At 37.9% G+C, this 14,737-nt stretch overlaps 1 protein-coding gene across 4 annotated transcripts in view; it reads right to left on the bottom strand.

Annotated features, from left to right (window-relative positions):
* Positions 1–14,737, bottom strand: part of TOP2B (DNA topoisomerase II beta) — a 185,583-nt gene that overhangs the window by 95,059 nt on the left and 75,787 nt on the right. For all 4 annotated transcript variants that reach the window (XM_070728138.1, XM_070728139.1, XM_070728140.1 and 1 more), the window contains 9 exons: positions 13,865–14,096; positions 10,372–10,506; positions 10,088–10,288; positions 6,489–6,684; positions 6,291–6,382; positions 5,892–6,047; positions 4,795–4,878; positions 1,783–1,980; positions 52–196 (listed from right to left, as the gene is read on the bottom strand). In XM_070728138.1, coding sequence (XP_070584239.1) covers positions 52–196; positions 1,783–1,980; positions 4,795–4,878; positions 5,892–6,047; positions 6,291–6,382; positions 6,489–6,684; positions 10,088–10,288; positions 10,372–10,506; positions 13,865–14,096 — 1,439 coding nt within the window. The remainder of the gene's footprint in view (positions 1–51; positions 197–1,782; positions 1,981–4,794; positions 4,879–5,891; positions 6,048–6,290; positions 6,383–6,488; positions 6,685–10,087; positions 10,289–10,371; positions 10,507–13,864; positions 14,097–14,737) is intronic.

Consider the following 14,737-nt stretch of genomic DNA (forward strand, 5'->3'; position numbering starts at 1 on the left):
ACCTGCTCTGGGTCTCCACAAGATATTTCTTTTTGTCAAATTATTACTCACTAAGCTCTTTCCTCTCTCTCTTGGGTTTAGGTGTCTTAATCACTGGACCAGAGGTATTAAGCAATTCTTCTCCAACACCTTCTATTGGTGTACCACCAAATTCTTCATCAAATTCCAACTTTATTGCTGAAGTATCAAGGTCCCCCTAAAATGAAAAAGTAAACAAGTGAAGTTACTGTTATAGTTAGGAGAAATATGTTCAATATATAGCTTTGGAGATAAACCTCAATCTTTCAAATTTCATTTCCAACTTAGAATTTGAAATGATATACATATATAGCATTGTCTTTCCATTTCACAAAGATAATTAAGGCAATAAATAACTCAAAAATAGCAATAAATTGAATTCAAAAATAGAAACTATTAAAACATATACATTAAAAATAAGATCAATACTAAAAGATTCATAAATTAAATTTTAAAATTTGGGTTTTAACCTTTGTAAAAACCAAAGAGACAAGAATTACATTCAGTTTCCAAGCAAGTGCATGCTACATTTTGCTAGTACTAGAGAAAGAAAATATTATATTCTAGTTATTTTTAGTTAGATTACTGTTAAAAAATGTTAAATATTGCTATTGTAAGGAAAATCCAAAAATATTCAGATAGTCTAGAACAAACTGGATAATCATTGCATAATATTGCCCTCCCCTTTCCTTTTGAATGGTTTAATCATATTGCCATTTGGTTTTACTATAGTTTTAAAAACATATATACAGTAGAACCTTGGTTAATGAACACCTTGGATAGTGAATATTTCGGATAACAACCAAAAATTTTGTTAAAACTTTGCACTTTGATACCAAACAAAAACTCAGATATCGAACAGAAGTTTTTGGTTGTTGTTCAAAATGTTGCACCCATTGTCCCTCACTCCCCCACCTCTCCTTCTCTCTTTACATCTTGCCTCTCTGCCTTGGTCTCCTCCCCAGGGGAGCAGCAAAGCGTCACTTCGGCTATGATGAGGCAGGCGCTGAGTTTGCTGATCCCGGCGGCAGCGGCTTTTCTTTAAGGACAGTGATGGCAACTACGGCTTCTCTTCAAGGATAGTGGCGGCAGTGGCCTGGGCATGGGCGTAATGTTCCCAGTGCTGCTGTTCCTTGAAGGGAAGCCACCGGAGCTGCCTCAACAGTTGCCACCACCATTGCCACCAGCTGGTCCCAGCGGTGGCGGCAACTGCTGAGGCGGCTCCAGCGGCTTCACTTTGAGGAGCAGCAGTGCCAGGAACATCATGTCCATGCCCAGGCCCCCACCGCCGCCACTGTCCTCGAAGAGAAGTCGCTGGAGCCACTGCTGCCGCTGTCCTCAAAGAGATGCTTTGCTGCTCCCCAAGAGAGAGAGAGAGACAAAGGCAGAGAGACAAGAGGTAAGGAGGGGGGGGGAGAGAAAAAAATCCTTTATCGCAGGTGGTTCTGGAACAGAACACCCGCGATAAACGAGGGATCAATTTTCCCCATAAGAAATAAAGGAAATGGCGAGTCAACAGGGGCTGGGAACCAATTAAATCTATCTCCTTTATTTCTTATAGGGAAAATTGTTTCAGATACCGAACATTTTGGCTAACGACCAACATTGCAGAACGGATTGTGGTCGTTAGCTGAGGTTCCATTGTATTTGTAATTTTGAAATTACTTCAGTAGTTTTTAAATTGCTTTCGATTAAAAAAAGATATAAATTATTCTTGGGAAAATCTAAAATATGTTAAACAAATATTTTAAAAGTTTTAGTTACCTTCTTTTTTTTTAGTAATTTCTTACTGGCATCAGCTTTCATAGCTGATGTAATCTGTGGAACTACTTTCCTGCCAAAAGGAGAAGGCATGGTCTCTTCTAAGTGAAGTTTTTTCATCTTGGGTTTACCAACTTTGCCTTTTATGGGTTTGCTAGTCATTCCTGCCAGTACATCCTCTCTTTCCTGAGCTTCTACTTTCTAAAATATATATGAAAATAAACATTAAGTATAATCAGCTTCTAAAATCTATAAAATCTGAACATATAATGTATGTATTCTAATATATTATATTAATATATTACACACATTTTTATAATTTATTTAATTATGAGAGTATCTTTAAATATAATGTAGTTGCATTCTTTCACTAATATTCCTATAAACATTTAGATTAGACAATTACATCAAATTCCTTAAAAAAATAATGGATTTCAAATCGCTTTAAAAATCAGGCAAATAAAAAATTATAAGTTCATTAGTTTATTTATAAAGAAATATTACTAGATTTTTTAAGTTGCTAAGAAATCAAATATGCAGAAAAATCTAGGAACAACTTAGGAACATCAGCAGAATCTTATCTGGCCACTCTGTTTAGGGTAACTCACTCCCTTCTTAATCAGAGTTCCTTCGTAATCCGGGGGGAGTTGGAGAACCCTTACAGAGCAGTGCCGAGGATTTTAACACATTTTTCGCTGATAAAATCACTTGGCTCCGGACAGACCTTGACTCCGATTGGATAGTAGAGTCGGCTGACGATGAGTCAGTCGAGGTGACTAGAGCTTGTTGTTGTCCAGGAGTTTAACCTGGTGACACCTGATGAAGTCAAGGCCACTGGAGCTGTGAGTTCTGCCACCTGTTTACTGGATCCATGTCCCTCTTGGCTGGTTTTGACTCCTGATTGTGCAGAATGTGGCCGTGACAGCTGTTGTGGGGCTCCCTAGATTTGCCCATGTCTCGTCAACACTCCGCGGCCTGCACTGGCTGCTGATTAGTTTCCGGTCACAATTCAATGTGTTGGTAATCACCTATAAAGCCCCACATGGCCTCGGACCAGAAAACCTTAGGAACCGTCTTTAGCCGCACGAATCCCAGCAACTGATAAGGTCCCACAGAGTTGGCCTTCTCCAGGTCCCGTCGATTAAACAATGTTGTCTGGTGGGCTCCAGGTGACACGGAGCTGGGTCCAGGAGATTGTCAATGCTTCTTTGGGGTGGGGGTCCTTTCCGGCTACCTACAAGGAGGCACTTGTGCGCCCCCTCCTCAAGAAGCCTTCCCTGGACCCAGCCATACTTAATATCTATTCATCCAGTCTCCAACCTTCCCTTTATAGGGAAGGTTGTTAAGAAGGTGGTGTCACTCCAGCTCCAGTGGTCCTTGAAAGAAGCTGATTATCTAGGCCCTCAACAGTCGGGTTTCAGGCCGGGCTTCAGCACGGAAACTGCTTTGGTCGCGCTGATGGATGATCTCTGGCAGGCCCAGGACAGGGTTCTATCCTGGTGCTTCTTGACCTCTCAGCAGCTTTCGATACCATCGACCATGGTATCCTTCCGTGCCGGTTGGAGGGGTTGGGAGTGGGAGGCACTGTTCTGCGGTGGTTCTCCTCCTACCTCTCCGGTGAGTCGCAGTTGGTGTTAGTGGGGGGTCAGAGGTCGACCTCTAGGTCTCTCACTTGTGGGGTGCCTCAGGGGTCGGTCCTCTCCCCCTTACTTTTTAACATCTACATGATACCGCTGGGTGAGATCATCCAAGGGCATGGGGTGAAGTATCATTAATATGCTGATGATACCCAGTTATACATCTCCACCCCATGTCCAGTTAGTGAAGCAGTGGAAGTGATGTGCTGGTGCCTGGAGGCTGTTGGGGTCTGGATGGGTGTCAACAGGCTCAAATTGAATCCTGACAAGACAGAGTGGCTATGGGCTTTGCCTTCCAAGGACAATCCCATCTGTCCGTCCATTACCCTGGGGGTGAATTTTTGACCCCTTCGGAGAGAATTCACAACTTGATCCACAGTTAACATTAGAGCACCATCTTTCGGCTGTGGCAAGGAGGGAGTGTGCACAGGGAGTCATTGCTCACAGTCGCTCATGCCCTCATCACCTCGAGGTTCAACTACTGCAACACTCTCTACATGGGCTACGTTTGAAGAGTGTTCGGAAACTCCTGATTGTGCAGAATGTGGCCGTGATAGCTGTTGTGGGGCTCCCTAGATTTGCCCATGTCTCGTTAACACTCCGCGGCCTGCACTGGCTGCTGATTAGTTTCCGGTCACAATTCAATGTGTTGGTAATCACCTATAAAGCCCCACATGGCCTCGGACCAGAAAACCTTAGGAACCGTCTTTAGCCGCACGAATCCCAGCAACTGATAAGGTCCCACAGAGTTGGCCTTCTCCAGGTCCCGTCGATTAAACAATGTTGTCTGGTGGGCTCCAGGAGAAGAGCCTTCTCTGTGGCAGCCCTGGCCCTCTGGAATCAACTCCTCCCAGAGATTAGAACTGCTCCCACACTCCTTGCCTTTCATAAGTCACTGAAGACCCAGCTATGTTGTCAGGCATGATGAAATTGAGATGCCCCATGGCTTATATTGTTTCTGTATGGTATGATTGTGTTGCATGGTTTTAAATGACAGGTTTTTAGATCTCTTTTAAATATATTGGATTTGTCACATTGTTGTTGTTGTTGTGAGCCACTCCGAGTCTCCAGAGAGGGGCGGCATACAAATCTAATAAATTATTATTATTATTATTATTATTATTAACTCTAAACCAGTTTTACTCAACCTAAAACTGTCTGAATACATTCCAGCTCCCACAGACACCAGGAGGTTACTGTTTCCTCATTGCAAAATCTGCAGCGAATACAGATTTGAAAACACAATTCAAAAATGAAATTGCATAAATCCCATTCTCTTATCATGAATTTGGTTATCTAAAGATAATTATTTGCCAACAAATAAAAGTGTAATATAAAACTTGACAGTGTACATGGATTTTGATATAGGTCAGCATACTTCAAGTTCTTCTATAAAAGCTGCTAAATCTTCTTTCCAAAGATCAGAAGAAGATTTTCTCTTGAGATCATTGAGCTCCTTTCCCTACAAGACATAAAAAAATAACAAAATAATTTGTATTAGAAAGATATTTTCAACATTTAAAGGTAAGCTAACATAAGAACATAAATATGACTGTGTTTGATAAGGCCAAGATCCATCTAATCCAACATTTTGTTGCTTACAATGGCTAGAGTCCTGAAGTACTCAGAAGTAGAAGTTGGAAATCTATCTCCCTCTTTCTAATGTTATCCCCTAACAATTGATATTAGGAGGCAAAGTTTTCTGAATTGGAAGGTAACATTAAGACTTCAAAGCAAATATGATTTGACAGATCTATCCTGGGTAAATTTATTGCAGGCATCTTTTACATTAGTGGCTACCACTTTGTTTTGTGACAGTGGGTTCCACACAATAATTATGAACAATGTAAAGTTGAGCTTTGATCTTCTACATCAATATTATCAAGGTGAAAATGGGTGAAAAACAGCCCGTTTTTCACAAAAATGGGGACATTGCCATCCTCCAGCATCCAGTAGTTCTCTGCAGGGTTTTCAGACCCTTTTCCCACCCCATTTGGGGGGGGGGGGAGAAACGGGCAAAAACAGCCTGTATTTTTTACAAAAACAGGACCATTTTTACTATCCCCCAGCACCAGGAACCCCCTGCAGGCTTCCCAGACCCTTTGCCCACCCAATTTTTGCAAAAAACCAGGCAAAAAGTGGTCCGTTTTTCACAACAATGGGGCTCTTTTTAACCTTCTAATTACCTCATCTAGCAAGACTGGAGGAGGAATTCTGAGTGTTGAAGTCTACTAGTCTTAAAGTCCACTTGTTTTATAGCTTAAAGTTTGAAGTTTGTAAAAGTATACATTGTTGTAAAAAGTATATATATTTGTAAAAAAGTATTCTGTCTATACTGGTATTTTATTAAATAATATATTACTTTTTTCACCTCTAAAATCTAGATGTAACTTGCAACTTTATATTTTTTTCAACCTAAAATAATATTTTCAATAGCATATTAAGAAATATGTTCAAAACTCAGAAAATACCTACTTTTGTATCTCGCTGCTTAATGATTTCCTCAACTTTCTCTTTGGTAAGCCACCACAAAGACATATTTAAGATGTAATTGAAATCTGGACCTGAAGTAGATCCTGAAGAAGATGAATGATCATCATTCAGATTCTGCATTTCTTCCTCTTCTGCAGCCTATTTAAAGAAAAAAAATTCATACATTGTATAAAATTCTAAAAAGGACATTTATTTCTATACAATAAATAGTATTTTTTCCAACCAGCCATTTTGCATAAGCTTTAATTCCTTCTTTATACTCTCTAAACTCTACTGAAGAAATCAATGTGTTTACTGTATTATCCTTTTGAAATGCATGAATGTGACTATGATTTTTTTTCAACCCAATAAATAAAGACCAATGGTGGAATTATGACTTACTTTTTCTTGAGCTTCTTTCCAGGCTTTGACAGGGTCAGATTCATAACCTCTCTGGACTAACATCTGAATCAAATCTCTCTTTGATTTGTTCTCTATTGGGGTGGGAGGGAATTGCAATGAAAAATATGTATGTATGTATCAAAGAGGTCAATTCAAGAGGAAATTATAAATTCACAATATCCTTTATTTTGTTCTTACCTATGGCAATTTTCCCTTGTATTTTCTCTAAAATAAAGCGAGCTTGATTGTTAAGCTTAGTAGATTCTGCCCCTAACATTCCTGCAAGCCACTCTTTACGCAAACCATAATAATTTAAACGTAAGTCAAAGAATTCTTTTAAAATATCTTGCACAGTTTCATATTTCTTCAGACAACCCATATGATCAAAAAGTACCTAGAGAAATGTAAAAAAAAAAAGATTAAAAACTATTTCCACTATTCCACAATGTTAACTAAATGCTATTATTTCTAAAGGAAAAGTATATTTTTTATAGAAAACTAGAGTCTTAAAATTACTCAGCTTTAAAGAAAAAAAAAGATTTCACTTGTTTTACATGAAATTGACAAAGCTGTTTTTTGGAAATTAATAAGAATGTCTTAATCATTGTTAAATATATGTGATGCTTTTTTCACTTTGTTTCCTGCCCCAAGAAAGTATTAAATATTAAATTAAAGTCAAAGAAGCATTTGATTTTATCTTACAACTAGTTATTTTGTTTGCATATACTATTACAATGTTATTGCTTGTGGTCTGCATGTGTGCAAAGGGCCAGGGAAGAATGTGCAGATATAGCCCAGTGACATGCCACCTTTTCTATTGGCTTCAGCACTAACTTTCTGGAGGAACTGAAAGGAAGGCTTTAGGCCACCAGGTGTATGAATTTTTTAATATGGAAGCTTCAGTAAAATAATGACAAGATATTTGAAGACCTAAACTTGTTTAATATCTTTGCTATTGATTTGCCACCTGTAATTATGTCCAGAAGACATTGGAGGAAAAATAGCTTTTCAAATTATTAATAATTAAATTATTATCTCCGAAGTAGGAAGCACTTTTACTACTCCCCTCAAAACAGTGGATGAAATAAAAATAGGCAAAACTTATTGGAAGTTATTTTAGTTTGCCTATAAATTGATAGTGTATTCTGCATACCTCAAACAAGAATTTAGAAGTGTTTAATAAAGTCTGCTATGATGAGAAATCATTCTGCAGAACAATCGAACAATTGCTTATTATTAATTTTAATGTTGCAATCTTACGCATATTAATTGGTTGCAAGCCTTGCCAAATAAAATACTGTAATTTCCTTCTTAAAAAACATACAGCATTACACTATGTATTTTTGAAAAGCTACATACATATATGAGAGAAAATACTCATTTAGTCACTGTTTTAAGAATCAGATGCTAAATGAAATTGCCACTTTTGAATTTTCAGTGCATTTAAATGCTAATTAAATACAGTGGTACCTCAACCTAAGAACATCTCTATTTAAGGACTTTTCTAGATAAGAACTGAGTGTTCAAGATTTGCCTTTTCTCAAGAACCGTTTTCTACTTAAGAACCTGAGCCTGGAAATTTTTTCCAGAAAATCTGAGAGTGGTGCGAAGGCCCGGCCAGTTTCCTGCCATTCCCCCTTTAATCCCGGCCATCTCGGGCTTTTCTGGGCTGCCAGAGGAGCCTTTCGGTAGCGCTTAAGGAGGCTTTGGCAGTCCAGAGCGAACAAAGCATTTTCGTTTCTCTGGGAGCTTGGAGACGGAATAAACCTCTGCCAGCGCCCAGAGAAAAGAAACACTCCTTTCGTTCTGTGCAGACCAGAGTGAATGGATCGTTTTCCTTTTTCTGGGGGCTTGGAGAGGGAATAAACCACTTTGCTATGGTGACTCCCTTGCGCTGCCTTCCATACATCCCTTGCGCTGCCTTCCCGGAGCATCTGGCCGCGGAAAGGCAAAAGGGGGCACTTTGCCCCATCCAGATCAATTCGGCTTCAGCCAAACTGAGGAGTCACCACCGTGAAGGAAAAGTGATGGCTACAAAGCGAGCAAGTGAGAGGAGAGGGGAGCCCTTCAGCATGGGAAGGAAGAGGAAGCAGGTAGCAGCAGCAGCAGCAGCAGCCACCTTTCAGTCAAAGGAGTGGGAGGTTCCCCCCTCTCGCCTGCCTGGGTTTGGGAGTGTATGGGAGGCAGCCTCACACTGGGTGCATGGAATGTGCATGCTCCTCCTTGCCGCCTCAGAGTCCCTCTTTTTTAAAAAAAGTCTTAAAGTTTTGAATATTTTTTTATTCTCCTCACCTCACTTTCTTCCTTCGGCAGCAACTGTCCTCCTCCTCCTCTTCCTCCTCCTCCTCCCACCCAAATTTCTTTATTTCTTTCCTAATGGATTTGCATGCATTATTTGCTTTTACATTGATTCCTATGGGGAAAATTGCTTCTACTTACAAACCTTTCTACTTAAGAACCTGATCATGGAACGAATTAAGTTCTTAAGTAGAGGTACCACTGTAATTATAGGCCAGAAGAAAGTTTTTATTTTACCTCTATTTAAGAACTTAAATTAAGACTGAGGTGACAAGGAGGAGCACACGCCAAGCGCCCAGAGAAAGGAAAATGCTTTGTTCGGTCTAGACTGACAATGTCTCTTTAAGCGCTACCAAAAGGCTCCTCTGGCAGCCCAGAAAAGCATAAGATGGCCAGGATTAAAGGGGGAATGACAGGAAACTGGCCAGGCCTTTGTGCCGCTTTCAAATTTCCTGGGAAAATTTTCTGGGCTCGGGTTCTTAAGTAGAAAATGGTTCTTAAGAAGAGGCAAAAAAACCTTGCACACCTGGTTCTTATCTAGAAAAGTTCTTAAGTAGAGGTGTTCTTAAGTAGAGGTATCACTGTACCTTGAAAAAGAATTCCCAGCATTATTTTAAATAAAGAATTACCAGGGAATGGATGACCTTAAGTAGACAGCAAAATAGGATAAAGGAAGCCAACAAACTAAAGGGACTTCTAATCAACAGAATTAATAGGCTGGGAACTGTAATTCAATCTCATCTGAAAGGAATTGGACTCCCTTATGCTAGGATGCCACCTCACTTTTATGTTCAATACATGAACTGCGTTAATGATTAATAATCTCTCAGCAATCATTCCTACCCTGGTTATATTTCATTTACATTGTATAACATTTATGCAACACCTTTTTAAGAACTACTTTTGAATAGTAACAGTAGAACAATTCCTAAGTATTTTATTCAAATCTTTTAGGACCATGGGGATCTATTAAAATATATAAATTATACTGGACAACAAATATTTTGCTTCCTGAAAATGTTTGGCTATATCTTATACATTTTTCTGCTAATCACAAAAATAATTATACAGGTAGTTCTTATTTCACCCTGCTGTTCTGTTCGGGTCGTATGTGACCCCAAAATAATTTGAGACCCTGTAAAAAATTTCCCCTACATATCTGAAACTTGAAATTTCATGACTCTGCATCATTTGAGGGGTTCTTTATATGAGTATTTTTTGGGGGGTGGAGGAGGGTGGTTGCTTAGTTTTTGCTGGGCAAAAAAAGCCACTATTGTACTGTTCCCAGGTCAATTTGACCCGGACTAAAAATGGTTTATTTCAGTTACTTAAATTTGGTCTTTTTGAAAACTTTTTTTGCTGGTAGAGAGAATATTATTTTTTGTATAAAATATACAAAGATAAACATTAGTCATGGCTACACACAATATATTATTACTAGTGTAACACTGAATAATGGTAAACAGCTGGTCTGAAGGTCAAACATAGAGGAAAGTTACCATAGAATTACAAGTTAAACTTGTTTGAAGCTTAAAAACTTTGTGGAGTCCAGCAGCCTCTGCTTGAGCAAGTTTTTCTTCTGTCATTTTTACAACAAATTTCACAGTCGTATCAGTGTGATATTCTTTGTAATCAGAAATTAATGCTGGTGTTTTTTCAGTCCCATTCAACATTGGTTCTAATACTTGTTCTTTGTAAACCTGTAAAGACATTAAAATGAAAATAAAATGCAAAGAAAATAGTAGACATATTTTAAATCTAAAATTGCATCAAAAATATTTACCTGAGTCCATGTTCGAACTGGAAGTTCTGTAATTTCTACTGTGTTCCTATCAACCACAAATATTTCTCCACTCACTACATATTGATTTTGACCAAGTTCTTGGATTGCACCTTTAAAGTTTTTATAATTTGGAAGCTACAACATTAAAAACATACATTAATTATACACAACTTAAAAAGTCTCATATATTTTTATGATTATAGATAATATAACATTTAGTTAAAATGAAATCAGTATTTAAGGCAAAATAACATTTATATAAAAATGGCATGTTATTTCTGCAGGAAATGTCACACTATTAATTCTTTCACACAAATGAGCAAACTAATATATAACCACAGGGAAAGCAGAAAAGTGAGTGTGAATCAAAGCGCGGGGTGCTTAAAATATAGCTTGATTTTTCAATATTTCTGCATAAATATGATCTAAAATGTGATCTTCTTTGAAAAAGTCCTAAAACTAGATAAACAGAACCAATTAAACAAATGGGTCAAAATATTATAGCTGTTCACTTATTTATTGTGGAACTACATATTATTATTATTATCCAAAACTACATATTTGTATGGCAAAAGTATTAGTTGCTTTGTAGGAAAATAAGATTGTCATTCTTCTAGCCCAGTGTTTCCCAAACTTTTGACATATGTGTACCCATTCTATAATTTTCGTACTTAGTACCGCTCGTCCAAAAAAAGGGATGCTAACATTAGAGAATCATCTTTCAGCTGTGGCAAGGGGGGCATTTACCCAGATTTGCCTGGTGCACCAGTTGTGGCCCTACCTGGACTGGGAGTCACTGCTCACAGTCACTCATGCCCTCATCACCTCGAGATTCGACTACTATAACGCTCTCTACATGGGGCTACCTTTGAAGAGTGTTTGGAAACTTCAGATTGTGCAGAATGTAGCTGCGAGAGCAATCATGGGCTTTCCCAGATATGCCCATGTCACATCAATACTCCACAGTCTGCTTTGGTTGCCAATCAGTTTCCGGTCACAATTCAAAGTGTTGGTTATGACCTATAAAGCCCTTCATGGCATTGGACCAGAATATCTCCGGGACCGCCTACTGCCGCATGAATATCCAGCGACCGATTAGGTCCCACAGAGTTGGCCTTCTCCAGGTCCCATTGGAACAATGTTGTCTGGCGGGACCCAGGGGAACAGCCTTCTCTGTGGTGGCCCCGACCCTCTAGAATCAACTACCCCCAGAGATTAGGATTGCCCCCATCCTCCTTGCCTTTTGTAAACTCCTTAAAACCCACCTCTGCCATCAGGCATGGGGAAATTGATTCCCCCAGGCCATTTCCGCTTTATGTATGGTCTGTCTGGGATGTATGACTGTTTTTATTTTAAGGGTTTTAAATGGTTTTTAATCATTGGATTTGTACTGTGTTTTGCTGTTGTGAGCCGCTCCGAGTCTTCGGAGAGGGGCGGCATACAAATCTAATAAATAATAATGTATTTTAATAACAATCAAAATATTTTATTTTTTTGGTACATACACAAAAAGGATGAAATTGTTTGTGCCGAGATGACAGATAGTCATAATTTGATCCCTGGTTGTTAATTTTAATCTGAGATGTTCCATGTCGAATAGTCTGTTCCTTTTATTCGACTTAATGTCTACAAATGCTGAAAAAGCAACTTCACATAAATATGAAGTTGGAAAAGGCAAGATGTATTTCAGAACTTTTTCTGAACGCGTACCCCCACCAAACTCTTACCATACCCCTGGGGGTACGCATACCACACTTAGGAAAACACTGCTCTAGACCTTGCTGAACAGATTGGATATGTTTTCTATTTTATTATTTCAACACAAAAGTCTGGTACTATCTCTCTTGTGCTTGGCTTGGGCATGGCAAGGAAGATTTATATTAGTATTGCTGATAGTTGCGGATAAAACTTCCCTGATGGTGCTCCTAATCTTGCTATTCATCATGCTGACAATGGGAAGGAAGAAATCCTCTTTCATATCCAGTAGTTCTTTTAAATATGGAGGTCACCTTCTCTGCTGAAGTGAATGTGATTTCCCACTTGATTGTATAAATTTATCTGGTCATATGTGTTCTGTATGTTCAGCTATACTACTTTGTCATTATCAGGGAGAATAAGAAAGATTAGGGGCACCTTCAATGCCACTTTTGAGTTGAAAAGAGATCTGGGATGGAACGTTGGTTTGAATAAAAGAGAAGTAGAATGAGAATGTAAAGACAATGCAGAGAAAAAATTTATACTCTGGGAAAATATAAAACATGACAAAGAAACTAAATTCTGATGTGAGGATGTTAGGTGTAAGTTGAACTAGAAAAGGGTTTTGACATATTTGAAACTGTCCATTTATAAAGTAGATTCTAATCCTGAGCGTTCCTATCTTGAAAGGATGAGAAAATATCTCAGCCAATCTCCAGTGGGAAAAACAGCAAAATCACTGCTTCCAATGAATATTCATCTGCATGTGTTTCAGTTTTTCCAGCTTGGAAAAAAAGGGAAGGTAGGGAGTCAAAAACCACAATTCTTCTCAATTCACCCATTTCTTTGGTGAAACAAAAGGAAGTCAGCTTTTTTCCTGCTGGCACTGGTTGTTGCAGCTTTTTTATAAGCCATATATGTTCCATGTGACTGAGGATTTTTTTGTTCGAAAGAACAAAGCTCAGCTCCACAGGAAAAGTTTATATTCTTATCTCTCTCTTTTCCTTTATTATTTTATTTTCTTCCTTACTTCACTGCATCTTTTTCTTAAAGCATCTACTAGATAGGTCTGAATAGGAAAAAAAATCCTACCACAGCTGCAGAAAGCAGAACTAAGATTGGAGATGAGAGTTATCCTCTATGGGATGGGAAAAGTAAGCCCTGGAAAAGATGGGTTTAATCCTAATGCTTTCCAGGCTGTAGATATTTGCATGTTCATTCATAATGTCATGTTTTGGATATGGTTTGAATACCAGAAATGATGAGTACATACTTTTGGAAAATAGATAATAAAACTTAAGGAGAAATACAAAATATTAAATATATGCAATATTTCTGTGCAAATGATATTTTTATAAATAGAGGTAAATTGTTTTATAATTATAGATAAAACTGTCCTCAACAAAAAAGTTTTAAACCATTACTAGTCAATCAAACATTTATGAAAGAAGAACCAAATAATATCTTATTGCACTGATTTTAGCTGCTCAATTTCTTCTACTTTACTTCTTTTTCTCTTTCCACAGTTTTTTTAGTATGACTGTGAACCAGATTTGTTTTTCTTCTAACAAAGGCTTAAAGTCTTTGTTTATTCTTGCGTGCCGATTTCTGGCTTAATTGGCACATCACACAGAGTATAAAATATTCTATAATTTTCTTAGCCTTTTCTTCTTCTTCTAGCCATATTTTTTTATATACTGATTTACAAAACATAAGTTTATTCCTTTGTAAATAAACATATTTAGCCTCTTTATGAAAAAACTGACATTACATTATTCTGCAAGGAATATTGCATTACCATGGGATGAGGATCCAATCCATCTAACATTCGTCTGACATTGTTCACAATCTCCCTGGTATCATAGTTTGGAATCTTACATGCCCATCCTGTACCGATGCCCTCAGCACCATTTATTAAGACCATAGGAATTATGGGAATGTACCATTCAGGTTCCACACGTTGATTATCATCATACAGAAACTTAAGAAGATTATCATCTACTGCAGGAAAAAGTAATCTCGCTAAAGGGCTTTAAAAAAAAACAAATAAACATTTCAAGTTATTTTGGTTTATAATTCAATCAATTGTTTAGCTGAATTGTTGTAGAAGTTACAAATTATTAAATTATACTATTTATTTATTTTGCAAATTTACATAGCTGCCCATCTCATTAAAAAGTGCCTTTTATTCTTTTTAAAAATGAACTACAATGTACAATGATATTCTAAATATTATATAATGCATCTAGTGAGAAGCCTTTCTCATGCTCAAGCCTTCCTTAATATAGTATTAAAGTAATTTTCAACAGGGTTAGAAACTTCAATTACTATCCTAACTACCAAACACTTTCCAGATATCTTATGCAAAAATTATCTGGTCACATGAAAAAGTACCCTTTGATCCCAACTGAACAGGTGTATGTTTTATAGGCGATAGCGCCAGCCTGAAGAGGACAAGCGGGACCTCGTCAAAACGTTGCTAAGAGTCTATCAACCTTATACGGGAAAACACCCAAATATGTCAAGACCTACATACCTATTACCTGTGAAAATCTACAAATATATGAGAGAGATTTTTTTGTCGAGTCACCCTGGTATATGGGAGGAGCATACAACTTCCTTTTTGTCTCTCAGCCCACCAGGTGCCATATTCCAAGGCAGATAAACTTTA

This window comes from Erythrolamprus reginae, chromosome Z, assembly GCF_031021105.1.
Source record: "Erythrolamprus reginae isolate rEryReg1 chromosome Z, rEryReg1.hap1, whole genome shotgun sequence".
Taxonomy (NCBI): domain Eukaryota; kingdom Metazoa; phylum Chordata; class Lepidosauria; order Squamata; family Dipsadidae; genus Erythrolamprus; species Erythrolamprus reginae.